Below are 17,103 nucleotides of genomic sequence, written 5' to 3'. Positions count from 1 at the left end.
GGGCTGTTTACTCTGGGGCCTACTGATGACGTTAGATGTGCCCACTGTGTGCCTTTCAGTTCATCCATTGATGAGACACAGCACTGAACCCCTCTGCTTCCATCCTACTGCCCCCAAGGATGGCTTTAACCATCATCACCACCTTCTGAACAGCACTGTACATTGGTACCAAAGGGGCTTCCTGGCTGTAACCTTCACAGAGATGAACTAGATAATTAGCACATGCAAATAGGATATTTTTATTCACTTTTAAAAGCTGATATTCACAGTTTGTAATGGTCGAAATCTGAGAACCAAATTTCTAAAGCAAATCAGTGAGGGAAAGTCCTATGCGGCCGAGTAAAGCAAAGGAGGCTCAGGGGTGACTCACCACTGCCTGCTGGATCCGAGATCCCTTAACTGGGACAGGGCTTTAGCAGACCATTCGCTTTTGGATGGATTCAATTTAGGAAAAAACACTTATTCTAAGCAAATAGCAGAAGGACAGAGATATCCTGAGGATTCTGGGGTAAGATCTGAGATCTCAAGCGTCCCCGTTTCCACCGTAGCACTTTATACCCCCTGCTCTGCACAGCCTGGGTGTGAGCAAGTGCCCGGTGCTGGGCACAAGCACTGGGGACCACACAGCTCTGGTGTGATGCTCCAGGGGCTCAAAAACCCCAAGGTGCCAAGAGCTATGGATGACTCGGGACGTGCAGAGCGAGTAACAGTGCCTGGGACATGCTGGAAGGGAGGGCTGTGCCCACACAACGCCCGTGCGAGGCAGAGCTGGGTGAGGATGGCAGCAGGGGCTCCTGCTGCTGCACCCCAGGACACACGTCCCCACTGCTCCCACCCCCCAGCACGCTCACGGGGGAAGCCCAAGTGCAGCCAGATCTGGCCAATTTGAAAGTACTCCCTACTGGACTCCAGCCGAGCAAACACGGTACCATACAGTATCGAATAATTTTAAAAGTTAAAATAGTTTATTGCTGTTCTTTGTAGAAATGCACTTAACTTACATCATCTGTTCTCGTCCTTTATTTGGCTGTTGGATTATAGGCATAAAAAGGTTACGTTTACCCATTTGTTCAGTGACATAACACCTTTGTCTCTTTTGTTCCACTCACGATATTCTCCTAAGCTTCGCTGGCCAACAGCCCCAAATCTCTTTTACATAAATACTGTAAATGTCTCCATAGGTTGCAGCATCGTAACAAAAGATCTACCAAAGTAGACAAAATGTTCGGTATTCTTGGTTGGTTTTTTGCATTTAAAAATATACCTAAATTTGAGATAATCTTAACAGAGTAACAATTACAATAAGAAAATAGTACAGTGCGTTGACTAAAGGAATATTCTGCTCTCCTTCAAGCCAATATTCCCTTTTGCATGTTGAAGTGATTCAGCAATTACTTAAGAACTTTTACCTACATACAATAATTTAGTAAAATGAGAATTAAACAAGGCAGATACTTACTACTATTCTTCCGTCTGCAATTCACAGCTCATGCGAATAAAATCGCAATAAATATTAAAAAATAGTTTTTCTTTTTCTTTTTTTTTTTTTCTGTAAGGCATCTCTGAGTATTACAAAGTTTTTGTACAACCAAAAAATAAGATTGCTTTTTTCCATGTTCTCCGAGTACCTCTGTACCTCAACAGTAATTAAGAGGAGTGCAGGTTTGATGAGGAGGGGAGGGCTGACAGGGGAGGGCCGGAAAGACGACCGACGGGTGATGGAAGCAGACCGCGATGTGTGCAAGAATCTGTAGTTTTCCCGTGAAACATTTCAGTCACTTCTAGAACATCTTCAAGACAAAATCTGTCCAGATTGAGAAAAAAAAAAAAAATAAAAACCACCAACTTACCAGAAGTCCATTTTCATGAGCACAGTCAGACTGCAAGGGTTTGGGTTCGCCCTTAACACTATAAATAGCTTAGGTATTGATATGCACCTACGTAAAGGGGATAAAAGGGTGGGGTGAGTATTTTTTTTTCCTTTTTTTTTTTGTTTTGTGTTTTTTTTTTTTCTTTATTGGTTTGGTTTTTTTGTTGCTTTTGCTGTCCTAGTCATATCCTTCCACTGTAAAAGATTGTCCTAGGTGGGTGGCGAAGGCGTGGGCAGAGCCCTCACTGCATGCGGTCGGGCTGCAGCTGCTGGGGCTGGTACTGCACGAAGGCGGTGGCGGGCGCCGCGGGGTTGCTGGCGGTGATGGGGGGCTGGACTGCCCCCGTGTAGCCATATCCCACGAATCCGGCAGCGGGGGAGGCAGCGTAGGGGTACTGGTCATAGGCAGCGGTGGTGTACTGGGAATAGGCTTGGCTGGCGGCGGTGTAGTCGATGTAGGGAGAGGTGATGGACTGCACAGGGGTAGGGATGACCACGCTGGGCTGGATGATGGCTTGGGGGTAAACATAGTGAGGCGTGAGTCTGTGGAGGCAAAGGGAGAGAGTCAGCGAGGGGCTGGGGTCCCTCCTTGTGTCCCCCCCTTCAGATTCATGTGCATCAGCCAGAGAAACGGTGCTGCCCTCCAGGCATGGCGCTGCTTGGGGTGGAGGGAACAAAAAGCAAACCACTCCTAGACCCCAAGGGTGGAAGTAGTGCAAGGTGAAGCATGGACCGCAAGAACAGACACACACTCTGGTCTCCATGTCTTGTATCTCCCACTATCCAGGCTTCTGGTCCCCAAAATAACCTCCTTGAACAGCAGTGACACAGCCCCTGTCCAACAGGCTCGCCCTATCTCCCTGGCCCCCATGTGCCCTGCCTGTACTGGCAGCCTCGCTGTGTCCTGTATCTTCCAGGTCCACACTCCCCTACCACCCAAATCCTGGTAGAGGCTCCTGAGGACACACACCCCCCATGAGGTACCTCTGGCACCGGGGACACTGGGTCACTCCTCTGCTTGTCCCATCAGGGTAGTGTCCCACCACCACCAGGTGACCACTGTCCCCCACAAGGCCCTTCCAGTTTGTAAGCTGTTATCAGGTACTGCACATTTGAACCAGTGTTTCCATAACACTGGATGTTTAGGGCAATGCTACAGCGTGTTTGGTGTAAAACATGAGATATTAATCCTGGTTTTCTTCCTCCAAGTAACACTCCTCAGCAGTGACTGTGCCAGAAGCCCCTGGCCCGGCAGCGAGGCTCGTGTGACCACGAGCTCTGTGGCCAGGCGGCCCCAGCATGGCCTCTGCCCTTGTGAAGCAGGTCCTAAAGCATTGCTTTTCACCAGCCCCTGCCCCGAGGTAGCCGTGATGCTGAGAGGAATTTAACACCACCACAGTCAACTGAAGTCCACAGACTGAAAGATCCTGGAGATGATTAATGCAGGATTGCCCACTCATTTGCTAAAAACTGCTAATGAGGAAGAAAGAAAAACAACCCCAAAAAGCAGCAAAATGAAAGGTTGGATTTTCCAAAGTGCCCACAACAAGTCAGGACTCAAACAAGAGAAAAAACTGTGCAAACATGAAGGTTTAGGTCCATCCAAACTGCCACGGGCCATGGACACTTGCACATGCAACCACGGAGCACAACCAACATCTGCAGCCCAGCCCTCGGCAGCAGAGCTCCATCGTGTGAAGGCTTGGCAGATTTGGGGCTTCTTTGAGAAATTGGGGTGTGCAGACTGGCACCAGCCAAGGGCACATGGCCGCTGGAAGATCAGAGCCACGTGCACCAAGAAGCGGGCGCTGTGGGAAGGTCCCCTTTGGCCGGCTGCTGGTTGAACACGATGAACCAAAAGCCCCCCTCCAGAGAGTCCACCCTGCCCCAAAACACGATGCATTTCAGCAAACAAACAAACAAACAAAACCCAAGGTAAAACTCTGCAAAGAGCTTGTGCAGATTTAAATATTTTGGGGATTTCTGTGTGGATGTGTGTGACAGCACATTTTCAAACACAACCACTTTTAAAAGCCTCCCACAGGCTTTTCACAAGCCACAGGATTGTATGTGCCTGAACTGCTCTGCAACGCCAAGCTCAGCTGCTCGGGAAGAGGATGTCTTGCCCACTCGTCCACCTGATCTCCAGGTTGGAAACACCATCAGTGGGACCTGGTGCTCTGGTGCTTGACAAGGACCTGCAACCAGGGACTGGAAACTTCTGCTGGATGGGGGACTGGCTGCCCACATTCCACCCGAGCGTCCATCCTAGGTCTCAGCTACCACCTACACCATACTGGGGTCCACCTGGGGCTGGTTCCCCATAGCCAGCAGTTATGGGGTTGTTCCCGTTTGATTCACAACCAGCACTGGGTGGTTTAACCCACTCTTTGGGCAGGAGAAAGGCTTCTCTAAAACAAGTGCTCATCTGAAATGAGTTTTCTCTCTTCTTCTCACTCACATATGCACTTTGGTTTTTCTTGAGGCAATTTGCATGATGAGAGAACGATTGTTCTCCTCCCCCCAACAAAGTGCCTCTGCCTCCGAAACCAGGGTCCTCAGACAGAACAAGGCCGCCCACAGAGGAGCGGCACCAGGGAGAAGGATGGATGGTGGAGAGCAGCACCTCAACCTTTGGCTGGTTCAGTGCAAGACCATCTCCAGAGGCCAGAGCCACCCCCGGCGTAGTGCAGAGAGAGGGACCTCACAGCCCTTCAGTCCATAAATGCACCGTACCCAATACCCGCCTTGTGACCAACGAGAACGAGATGAGGTGGCAGAAATTCATCGAGTCCCTTTTGGCTTCGCTCTGACCTAAACTGAGGCCTCATGGCTGAATCGGAGCTGGAGCTTATGGACCAAGAGCTCCTAACGTTGCACACTCGTATCTTCCAAGGAGCCAGGCCTAACCCCAACCCAGAGGTTCCTCACACTTGGTCACTGAGGGGGGTTGTTTTGTTTTAAATACTGCAGAGGTGTGACACTGCTCACTTGGCCTGTCAGGGTCTGGGGAAAGGCTGCTCCCCCAGACACTGGCCCAGACAACCCTTGGTTGAGCAGAGCCCCCCAACACCTCTTGCTCTGCCCCCTCCAACACCAGCAGCTTGGACAACAACCTGCATCCCAGACTGGAGAGGGATGCTCTCCCTGCCCGTCGCTTCTCCCTGCAGGTGTCCCACTACTGGACCTCCTGCTACTCCAGGGCTTGATAAACTTAAAACCACTGCACAAACACAATAAAAAAAATCCTCACGCTCAGGGCTCACTAAAAACGAAACACCCAGCAGCAGAAGCAGAGGAGAAACCTGCACTTTTCCTGCACACAGGCATCCAGCCTGAGCCTGCAGAATGACCAGGAGCACAGTCCAAGAGTCTCCAAGCAACCCAGCCTGAGTGTCACCCTGTCGTAGTAGCTCCATGGGTCACCCTCCAACGTCCCTTGCTGCCACCCAACTGCTCTTTGGAGCTGGCAGACCCCACGGGGAGGACGTGGCCACGTGTGGGATCGTTGGGGCAAGCACAGGCTCCCAACTTGGCCCCAAGAAACTCCACATATCGGCTTTGCTTTCACGTACACAGCTCCTCCATCGCAGCTCCCATGGTGTGCTCCGGAGACAGCAAATCCACAACACCCTGCACTACTGTTTTGCTCAGCAAGGAAAAATTCCAGCTCTTCAAGCTGCTTTGAATAAAAAGCACCATTAGCTAAGACGACAATAAGTATTTCTGTACTCCGTTTCCAGAAATACATCCCACCAGCCCAATGCATACACAAGTGCACATCACACGCCACAGTTTACTGCACTAGAAAATCACACTCAGCAACTCCAGAATCTGCTTCTCTGTAAAAGAGAAGGTTCTTTTGGCCTGCAGGCTTTTAATAATTTAGCTAGAAATTTCAATCAAGGCATTATGCAGTTTGGACTTTTGAGTTAGGCAGAGAGATGGCAACACATTGATTGAAACAAAACACACAACCCAAAGTAAGGTCACCGTGATGTCTTGCAGCTACAAAAAACCCCACACCACCAGTGCAGTACGATGAAGTTCTCTGTTGGCTACACTTAGCATCTACAGAAGGTCTCAAAATATTTCTCCCCCCCTCCATATTTTTTTTCCCCAGAAAAAAAAAAGCTCTTCTGGAGTTCTTTTTCTAGGAATCAGTGAACTCTAATGTGAATTTCTACAGAATGAGTCACATCTGTGTTTTAAGATGCCTTTCCCTTCCTCCATCCCCCAGGATAGGCCCTGCCAGCCAGAAGAGAACTTCATCTACAATCCACACAATGTGATTATAAAACATCAACCAAGTGATCAGCCATCATCACCACACGTCAAAGTCATCCTGTGAGCAGGAAACATACGAGATGCTTACGGTGTTACGATTAATCATGGGCAAAGGCCACAAAAACACAACAAGCATGGTCAAACCTAAGTCTAGAGCCGGCGGTGGCCGCAGGAGGGACTCGGGAGGACCGTCGCGGTGCAGGACTGCCACACTAGCCCACGTTCCTAACTACGTGGCACGACGCCACGCTGCCCCGGGAGCCAAAATTGCAAGACACAGAACAAAAGAGATGGTTACGGAGCCGTTGGCAGAGGAGACGCCGACTCGGCTTCTGCTTTTGCTGTGCAAAATGCGAAGGACAGAACAAAAGCAGCCTGGGTTTGGTGCAGTCCTGGGTGGAGACGCTCGAATGCATCAGGTAAGGCTGGAGGCTGCCAGTGCTCTTGGCTCCTGGGAGGTGCCGCCTGCTGGAAGAGTGGACCTTGTAAAACTTGCTGTCACCCAGCTGTCCCCATCGCAGCAACAGGGATGCCGGGGGCGAGCTGCACGGTGGGGAGCAGCAACCCCAAGGGCATCCAAGAGGAAAGGACAAGTCAGAAGGCCGAATGTCCCAAACCCCTTCCCAATGGCAAGGAAGAGGAATGATGTACTGAAGCCCTCTCCCTCATCCACAGCTCTATCTGGCAGAGTTCATCTCGGAGACACTTTAGATATTTTATTATTTTAGATCAGGTTTACACCTAACCTTCTCAGCTCTCCCCTATCCTGCAGAACTTCCTATACACGATCCATGAGCAGCACCTGCAAGCTGCACAGGTCTGGGAGAGCAGCATGGCAGGAGCTCCTGATGTCCTCAAGCTCTGCCAGCCATGTCAGGAGCTGCTTTTGCTGCTTCTGGACAGGTGGGAGACAACTGCAACCCTCTGCCAAGAGGGACACAGCATCACACAAACCCTTGGGAAACAAGGAGGGGCACAGGGCTCTTGGCAGCCTCACAGAGATCAGCACACAAATGCCACCGCCACGACCAGCCTTTTATTCCTTCAAGAATAATAGAAACAGAGCCCTTTGTGTCTGCCAGCGAAGGCACAAATTCTGGCATTTGACCCCAGGAATTTGGCCTCCATTTCCACTAGAGTTGACCCGTTAGCTGCTACAGGGACACCCACACTGCCACAACACGTGATGGCAGGGGGTGAAGGCTTCACTTGGTAGGTGGTGCTGCAGAACGAGCTGAGCATTGCCACAGCAGACTGTGACAGCAACGTGACAACTACCTCTGGTGAAGCAACACCTCCAACCACAGCCTGGATGACAAATTTGAAAATGTATTTTGAAGTGGGTTTAAGAGTGGGCAGGAGCTCCTGTGGGAAGCACACCCCAGCAACCCTGAGGACAGCAGCAGCACTCCAGGAGCTCTACACTTGCATGAGCAATGCCACACCACCACCTTGGCACTGGTGATGCACAGGCACATCCTGATGTAAATCATGCCCCAAGAATATCATTCCTGAAGGACACTCCCAAGCCAGCAAGCACTCACCTCATGGAGCCACTTTAAGTAAACCCGTGTGGAGTGGTGTCAAGCTTGGCAATACGTATCATACGGGCCCCATCCACAGTGACAGGCTGCAGAAACATGAGAAGTTCAGCCCCTGTTTTCAAATCCATCCACGAGGAGGAGGGGGCTACGGACTGGAGCACGGCCAGGTCAGTCCCTGCCTCCCAACAAGGACTCTTGCTCCTGGAGGAGATCTCATGGAGTTTATCCACCAACACTTTGGTCCAGATCAGGACATTCATTGTGCCCCAACCACTCCATCATCCATCAGCTTTCACTGACGTGGGCTGGTCTTCAAACCACTGACATGACAAACCTCTGAATCCTGAAACGTCCCTGCTAAAGCTGATTTAAACATGCATTGAAATGTCAATGGCTTCTGCCTCATCAGCCAGCTTGAAGTAAGACAAGGATGAACTCTGCAGCTCCATGGTACAGTATTTAACCTCCCCTACTACAATGTGACACAAATACATAATAGCAAACCAACCAACCCAATTTCTGCTTATCTTGTAACTGATTTGCCTGTTCGTTTTCTACTCATCTTCCTCTGGGAAGATTTACACAGCAGCCTGTGCAAACAGATACACGACTGGGTACTTCTTTCTTGGGACCAGACATCACCACACTGGTGGCAATCACCAATGAACAACCTGCCACAACACACCGTCCCAGGCTGGAATCAGCACAAGAGAAGATGTGATTGTATTACAGGATTCGGTAATAACCTCTGCTGGTTGCTGAGCCTACCGAAACCATTGCTCAAGAAATACAAATGCTAACTTAGGGTGCAAGAGCAACCCATGATTTCAATTTGTTTTCATTTTGGCAGAAGACAAAAAATTTAAGGAACCGGACACACTGCAGAAGCTGAGAACCTATCATAGATCAGCAACGTCCTCATTTCACAGTGTTAGCACATCTTGACCTCGTGATGCAAGAGACTAATGGCCCATAGTAGAGGAAGGTGGATTCCACAGAAACAAGTAAAAAGAAATGCCATCTACAACTTCCCCAGTTGCTGGTGCAGAGGTGTGGGGGAAAAAACCCAAAGAAATAGAAGGGAAAAAAAAAAAAAAAAGGGGTTGCAGACCAAAGATGAGAGTACATCTTCCCACAAAGACCTAATCCCTTTTCTCAGCTTAACCAAGACCCTGAGATCAACACACTGAGCTCCACCACGAGTTCAACAGGCTCAACAATTCACAGCTTTATCCTTTGCATCTTGCTTCCCCCACACCCTAAGGAAAAAGAAAAAAAAAACAAAGGCATGTTGGGCCAGACCAAAAATAGTTTTGGAGAAGCAGGCTGAAAAACACTCAGGTAGCAGGAGATAACATCTGCCTGAAACAAGAGCCATCTGGCACCAAGGAAAAAGCCACATGGAAGTTTATCCGCAACTAGTCGGCTACCCAGAGAAGGAAAAACCCCTCCCCTTTCCAGTTATCAGCACAGCCAAACCAGAAACAAACGGACAGAAGAAACAGAAAATGCTTCACCGGAGCACACTACAGGAGCCCGACTCCTTCTGGATGCTGGAGTCATCCTGTCCACACAGGAGGAAAACCAGAGGCTCTGACAGATTGCAGAGGTGGGGGGGAAAAAACCCAAAAAAAAAAAAGGGAAAAAAAAAAAAAAAAGGAGGTTGCAGACCAAAGATGAGAGTACATCTTCCCACAAAGACCTAATCCCTTTTCTCAGCTTAACCAAGACCCTGAGATCAACACACTGAGCTCCACCACGAGTTCACCAGGCTCAACAATTCACAGCTTTATCCTTTGCATCTTGCTTCCCCCACACCCTAAGGAAAAAGAAAAAAAAAACAAAGGCATGTTGGGCCAGACCAAAAATAGTTTTGGAGAAGCAGGCTGAAAAACACTCAGGTAGCAGGAGATAACATCTGCCTGAAACAAGAGCCATCTGGCACCAAGGAAAAAGCCACATGGAAGTTTATCCGCAACTAGTCGGCTACCCAGAGAAGGAAAAACCCCTCCCCTTTCCAGTTATCAGCACAGCCAAACCAGAAACAAACGGACAGAAGAAACAGAAAATGCTTCACCGGAGCACACTACAGGAGCCCGACTCCTTCTGGATGCTGGAGTCATCCTGTCCACACAGGAGGAAAACCAGAGGCTCTGACAGATTAACCCAGGAAGCCCCAGGAATTCTGCTTTTAACTAAGCTTTCCAATTTTCTTCTGCAATTTAGAGAAACCCAAAGGCTGCAGAAACATAGCTAAAGTCTTCTCAAGTACCTGACAAGCTTTGGCATAATATATATTCAACTGACTACTTTCAACTGGTTCCATTTTTTAACAGACTTTCTTTCTTTACATATGATCCTTTCCACTGACTTTTAATTAAAAGCATCTGCACATTTCATTTATCAAAAACTCTTTCTTGGATAGATGAAGTATTTTGAAGTAGAACACTTTAGCTATGGAAGAAGCAATTAAATCTCTCTTTTTGAGAAAAGAAAACCTACACTGATAAAACAAATAATTTTTAAGCCAAGAACGAAATTCCATCTTCAGCGTTTCAGCGATCTCTGCTGCCAGTTGTGCTTCCATTGACCTATAGCTTCTAAGACATCTCTCTCCATGCTTCCCCACAAGGTGGGACCCCAGGGGAGCAGTGAGCCAGCCCCCCCTGCGTGGCTTTCCCTGGAGCAGAGCGGGCAGCAGCTCAGCCATGGCATAGGAGAGCTGAAACGCTCAAAGCTGGTGACAGGGAAATGGCAGGGGACAGCACGATCCTGTTTACAGGGTTTAGAGACCGAGAAATAGGAGACTGGGTTTAACTCCGAGGTCCACGACTTTTCGTCTTTTGTGATCATAGAGTATATTTAGCTTTGGTATGTAGCTTGCTCCCATCTGTGGGGAACAAGCTCTTCATGTAAGTCATATTTAGAAGTGACCCGGTGTCCTTGCTACCAAATTATCAGCACAACAACTGTCTCGTTCCCTCGCTGGTGTCCTCAGCTCAGAGGCAGGCCAGCCAGAGCTGCATTTATCATTCGAATCACTGGGCATGTGTTTAACACTACAGAGTTAGGGACCAGGATGCCAACAGCTGCGCAAAGGAAAGATGAGATCAAGAACAAGCTGGACTGCTCTGAAAATCCTGGTGCGTGCACGAATCCTCCGCACTGGGACCACGTGGGACCAGCCAGAACAGAACGGGAGAACTCTGCTCCCCAGCTCCTGCAACGAGGGAAAAGCACCGAGGTCTCGGCTGCCAGGGCGGCTGCTCTCGTGGTGGGAGGGATGAGGAGCAAATCCACCCAAGGCAATGGAATCATGCAGAAAAGACGGCACAACTTGAGTGGTGTGCTGTAAAGACAAAGCTAGAGCCAGCTCAGCCTGGCTCTCATCACACCCAGGTCCTGCACTGGAATCCCTCACCCACACTCTATCCCCTGCAAAAGGTCTACCACTGCCTTGAGCTTGGCACGACGACGAGGTAGCCAAGTGTAAGGTCCGTATAGCAGACCGTGCTCTCCTTTTGTATCGTTCCACAGGCCTACACTAGATGCAGGACACGAGCACATCATGCCCAAAAGCAAAAGGAATCACGTACCAAAGCCCTTGGGACTGACACCAGCATTTGCCACCTTGAAGTAGATGCTCAGGAAAATCTGCAAAGCCATCCAATCTTATGGATACATGCCTACTCTTAAAAAAAAAAAAAAAATTTAAAGGAGCTCTTTCTGACTGGCAAACATTTGGTCTCAGTAGCAGTAGCCGTGCCCGAGAACTAGCAGCTGAAGCCGTTTGGAAAATGGATTTGAATGTTTCTTAGGAAATCCCCCCCAAAAGCTTTCATGTTGTTGGCAGAGGATAACCAACAGGTGCCGGGAGCGCCGTCCCCACGGGGGCCGAGCGGGCTGGGGTTCGGCTGCCGGCCGGCTTTGGGTAAGGGATGCCCCAGGGAGGCAGGCACAGGGGACACCGGCTGAGCAGGGCTGAGCAGGGCCAGGCCAGCGTGTGCCGCTTTATAAGCATAACCACAGAAACGATGAAAGTGTGTTTCCTTTTATTTTTAACCCAATAGAGAAGTTTTAAGGATAAACAGCTGCGAGAGAGGGTGGGCTGACACAAAGAGGGACTTTCTTCACTTCCTAACTGCAGCAGCATCAATGCGTGAAATTTCAAACTCAAAAAGAGATTTAACTCTTTCCAATGCTGCCTGAGACCAAGTGTGGGCCAGAGTCACGGGGGCCACCAAAATAAGCAACTACTGATGGATGGGCAGTGGGGTCTCTGGAGCAGCAACATCCCATGCGCAGATATGGAAAGAGCTGGATCCTACTGCAAGAGACAGCGAGATGTTTCCAACAGCTCAGTCACTGGTAGATCTCCCACACAGATAGCTCCTTCGCTGAGGCACCGCCACAGGAATGCATCTGCCATACGCTGCTCCGTCCAGAGCAGCGAGCACGGCTGGGAAGAGGAGAACCAGGGAATCCCCGTTCCCTGCACAGCCTCAAGCCTGTCTCGAGAGCTGGCATCCCAGAGGAGGGGGCCAAGACGGGGGCACCAAGCAGCTCTGCCACATCGCCACGTGCTCCTGGCCAAGTGGTCTACACAGTTGCGCCTAGCAGCTTCCAAGAAGTCTCAGGTGTTTCTCGAAATTTCTTAAAAAGGGACAGTGCTGCAGTCAGAGAGAGCTCCACTGGGGGAGAGGGGGTCTCCCCACTCTCTGGTCATGTACACCCAGCTCGGTGCTGGCCGGTAGCTGCTGGGACAGGCTGTGGCATTGCCAGCTGCCTCCAAGCAAGGTGTCTGTAAGCTGCAGGGCTGAGCCCCCAGGCCTAACGCTGCTTCCCCAAACTCGGGAGCCACTGAGTCACCCTGACACGGCACATCCTTTGGCCTCCCATCGCTGTGAAGATCTCCGGTTACGAAAAATCTAGAGACTGCTCTTCAAAACAGGATTTACTACCGACTCCGCGCTGTCTGCCCGGCGAGTGCCTGCCCCACCAGGACGGCAGGAGGAAGGACAGAGGCTCCTCATGGTTTCTCTTTCTGTTCCGCATACCCCCGGCAATATTTACAGCTGCATTGGGGTGCCTGGGGCTGGGGGGGGGAAGCCTTCAGTTTATAAATAATCCTCGCTGATGTTTGAGTAATTTTCATAGTTTCCATTCAATTCAGGTTTCACCAAAACCAGCGTTTTGTGGCTCGATAGCGGGAAGATGAGTGATTGGCTTGCTCTTACTGCACTGCCTAGCAGTTAACAGGTTCTTCATTCATTTCTTCCTCGTCAAGTCCAGCTCGTGTACCTCGTACCCCATATCCTGTAACAATCATCTTTTGGAAAGCGCAGGCCAGCCCCTGGGCACAAACACTTTGCAGGGGCAGGAACTGCAGGAGGGAGAACCTGTGACGTCCTGCTCCACCAGCAGAGCAGGAGAGCCACCGAGCTCCACACAGGGCAGGGCAGGATCCGCTCCACACCACGCCGAGCAAACCAACAACAGCAACTTGATGAAGCTTCCAGAGACAGACAGATCCCAAAAAACTCCTCGTCTATCCTCAAATCCCACAGAAGGCCAAGGAAATCGTGGGTTCAAGGGAATGCAAGCGTGGAGCCTGGCAGGCTCTTAATTTTGTTGGTCTACTGAGGAGACAAAGAGGGAGCTGGCAGCCAAGCCCGGTTGCTTGACTGAGCACCTGATGCTCTGCTCAGAAGCCACAGAGCAGCCCCAGTCCGTGGTGCTCAGGTAAAGGGCTTCCCATTTTGCCAAACTCCCATTTTCAGTCATTCTGCTCCAGCAATGACTCAATGCAATGAAATTCTTGTTTACTGATGCTTGCAAATAATGATATATAATCCCCTCGCTCCAACCCTCCAGTCTCCTGGTTCTTGTCTCTTGGCAACTGATAAATAATTTATGGCGCTCTCTGCATGTGCTAACTGCAGCTCTGCTGGTTTAATGATGAAACCAATGCCTAAGAACTGGAACAGTAACTGTCTAGATCACAAGGAACGTGTCGTCAGTCGATCCCACACTCCTCTCTACGCAAAACTAAAAGCAAACTGTTCAAAAAGAAAAAAAAAAAACCCTACATTTTCCAGAGCTGCAGGGCTGCGGCTGCTGGGTAGGAACGGCACCCACAGGAACAGCAGATTATCTGCAGGAGGAGCGGGCGTGCGCCGGCAACTCCTGCCAACACGAGGAGTTTAACGTGCTTCACCCTTTTGTTCTCCTCTGGTAGCGCCTGTGGAAAAAAACTCCTAACACAGACTGGTTTTATCGTCAACTTCTCTCGTGCCCTCCCGTGCAATTTGGAAAGCCTCTGGGGTTCACATCTCGAATGCACCGCTGCTCTGGGGGGTAAGAAAGCTCTTGTAGCTCCCGTGCAAGGAGAGCTGTTAAAAAGGAGCATCTTGTCTACGTAGACGACTGTGGCTCTTGCACCAAAAAACAAAAAAAAAAAACCAACCCAAAAAAAAAGGGACTCTTCATTTCATGACAGATGTTCTTCGAGTCTTTCCAACAGAGCCGTAACCGCTTATGAAAACCGGCGTGTTTGAACCGTACACAGCACACGTACACTGGGCGTGCACTATTGTGGCAACACAGTCTCTTACATCCATAAACTCGCTGGAATGAGATTACCCAGGCAGTTGGCAACTGCATCCATGAGGGCAGAGGAGCGAAAGTTTCTGTTTTGTTGTTAGGAGATTATTTTTTTCTTTAAAAAAAAAAAAACACAAAACAAAACCAAGTAAACCCACCCCAAAAAAAAACCATGAGCAGAGAGCAGGAAAGGGATGAAGTATTTCTGTTGACAAAGGCCAAAATCCCATCTATTTATATTAGAGTCACACAAAAACCACAACAGAGCAGTGCTCAAAAGATTTAAAAAATGCACCTACTTTCTTAATGCTCTTAGAAAATAATAATAAAAAACCCTATCAATATTCACTTTCTGAAACGGTGTAAAAAAAGAACTGCATCAATCATTAAACAGTTAAATGAAGGCAGTATGACAGTCACTATTGTTCTCGTGAAGCACACTTGTCTTTTGCCGAGCAGCTGCCAGATCCTATTAGATGTATAAAAAGAGGACTTTTCTAACCGAGCAGGGATGGTATAAGCTATTGAAAACAGCAGACAAAAGCCCACTTTTGCAGACTATTCAAGCCTTGTATAACATCTGTCCAAAATCAATTTTTGACCTAATGTTACTTTCATTAAGTAACAGACTTTGTTTCCAATGCAATTTGTTTTCTAGAATAAAACTGTATCCTATGCATGATTATGTGGGAAACGGCACAGAGGAAGCAGAAGATCTTATTTGAGAAACATGAGAACAGAATTTGCTTAATTGTTTTGACACCTTAAGTACTATAATAGAGAAACTATTTTCCATTTATTTGAATTCTTGTGAATTCTTGAAGCTGGCAAAGCAGCAAGCAATGCACTGGGTTTATTATGACTAAGATTTACTGAGGATAAAGGAGGATCTTTGGGAATTACATTAAAGCTGACAAATGCACAAAACTTCTGAAACCTTCACCAGAAATAAAGTATTCTAAACACTAACAACAGCTGTTGAAACTGTCCACTCTTGACCGCTGAGGCTTTTTTCATGCATTTTAAATAATGAGGAAGTTGATTCACGAATTCGATTTCAAAGAGACTGTTAAGAAACATCTCCACTTACCCGAAGGGTCTCTGAATGAAGGCTGGATGTAGCTGCTGCACACCTATGGTAAAACCTAAAAGGCGTTCAGAAAAAAGAAATATTAATGAATGTCAGCCATTGTAATATTCATCTTGTAATATACATGGATAATTACACCTCAGACCGCACATACATGAAATTTCATCTGCTATGCATGTGAGCAAATTCAAAGCCCCATTTAGAAGCAAGTTAATTTTAATATGCGTCTGTGATATGCACGAGGAGCAGATGGGAATTCAGACTAAAGAACAGTGTGAAAGTGCTGTTATTGAAGAGGCAATGGGGTATAATGCCTTATTTTACACACCGGGCACTGTGGTCATTAAACCACGGGGCAGAATGATGAAATGGACCTTACTGTTAACACCGATGTAACAAAAAGAATAACAGGAAGAAAGATGAACCACAGAAGAAAATGGCTTTAATATAAGTTATGCAAACTTAAGATGCCTAACGCTGGTGTAACAGGTAGGAGTGAGAAGACTGGGCAGAGGTAACTGGGCAACAGTGTCCTCAGCCAACAATGAGCACTGTGAGGGATAAGCACACATCATCAGATCAGGTGAATCCAGCCCCAGTAACTGGCTTCCTCGTCTTGCAAGTTATTCTAATAGAGAGAGACGGGATCTCCGGGATGCCTCACCAGTTTGAATACTCCTTGGTTTTGCTCCCAAATACGCCAGGTTGACATTTGCTTTCCTGCCATCGATGATGGGGTTGGGGTCTTTGCACGCCCTTTCAGCCGCAGCTCTGTCTGCCATGGTCACCTGGAACCCAGCACAGCCTTGTTTGTAGCAACGGCCCTTCGTAAACACTCCAGCCACGGGCACTAAAGCGGAGTTTATTTATCATTCTATTTTGAATCCGGAGCTAAACTCCGCTTGGTGCCCAGCGAGACGGGGACGGGAGAAGAGAGAGAGGGCTCCCCCCTCGCCAAGGGACTCCTCTGGGCTACCGCCAGCCGCTCACCCTCGCCCTCCCACCTCCTTCCCGAGGGCTTTTTTAGGGGGTCGGTGGAGCCGGTCCCCAAACTCCCCGCAGCAGCGGAGCCCCAGGGGATGCGGAGCCCCAGGGCATCGCGGAAACCCGCAAACCAACCGGGCGGGGGGAGCGGAGGAAGGAGATACTGAAACGCAGGGCACGACCCCGGCCGGCACCGGGGGATGGGGGGGGCGTCTTTCCTGCCGGGACCCCCGCCGCCAGCCCCCTTCCCGGGGCGGGTCGAGGTGGGGGTTGAGACCAGCCCCCGCCGCCCATCACCGCGTCGGTGGGAAAGCGGGGCCGGGGGCCACAGACACACACACACACACACAGAGCGGCACTTACGAAGCCGTATCCCCGGGATTTGCCCGTCTGCCGGTCGGTGATCACCACCGCCTCCTCGATGTCCCCGAAGACCTCGAAGTACTTCCTGAGGGAGGAGTCGGTGGTGTGGTAGGGCAGCCCCCCGACGAAGATCTTGGTGAAGGTGGTGTCCTTCTGCACGGTGTGCATGGTGGCCGGGCGCGGCCGGACCCCGCCGGCATCCACCCCGCGACGGCAACAAACACCCCCCCGAACGCCCCCCCGGCTCCGAGCCCCGGCCGAAGGCAGCGGAGCAGGCGGCTGAGCTCCCGGGGTTGGGGGGGGGGGCACCCTCACAGCCGGCTCATGGCCGCGCTTTGTGCCGGGAGCGCGGGCGGCGGCGC

The 17,103-nt window shown here is 49.7% G+C and overlaps 1 protein-coding gene across 1 annotated transcript; it reads right to left on the bottom strand.

Annotated features, from left to right (window-relative positions):
- Window positions 1-943: 943 nt before the first annotated feature.
- RBM38 (RNA binding motif protein 38) lies at window positions 944-17,097 on the bottom strand. Its single transcript, XM_014943768.1, has 4 exons — window positions 16,742-17,097; window positions 16,059-16,182; window positions 15,395-15,449; window positions 944-2,413 (listed from the first exon to the last, which is right to left on the bottom strand). Exons 1-4 carry the CDS (start codon window positions 16,907-16,909, stop codon window positions 2,113-2,115), a joined length of 648 nt encoding a protein of 215 aa, XP_014799254.1. The 5' UTR covers window positions 16,910-17,097; the 3' UTR covers window positions 944-2,112.
- Window positions 17,098-17,103: the final 6 nt, after the last annotated feature.

This window comes from Calidris pugnax, unplaced genomic scaffold (assembly GCF_001431845.1).
Source record: "Calidris pugnax isolate Ruff unplaced genomic scaffold, ASM143184v1 scaffold118, whole genome shotgun sequence".
NCBI classification, from domain to species: Eukaryota; Metazoa; Chordata; class Aves; order Charadriiformes; family Scolopacidae; genus Calidris; species Calidris pugnax.
Note: the sequence above shows the minus strand (reverse complement) of the source record. Positions and strands in the feature narration are given on the sequence as shown.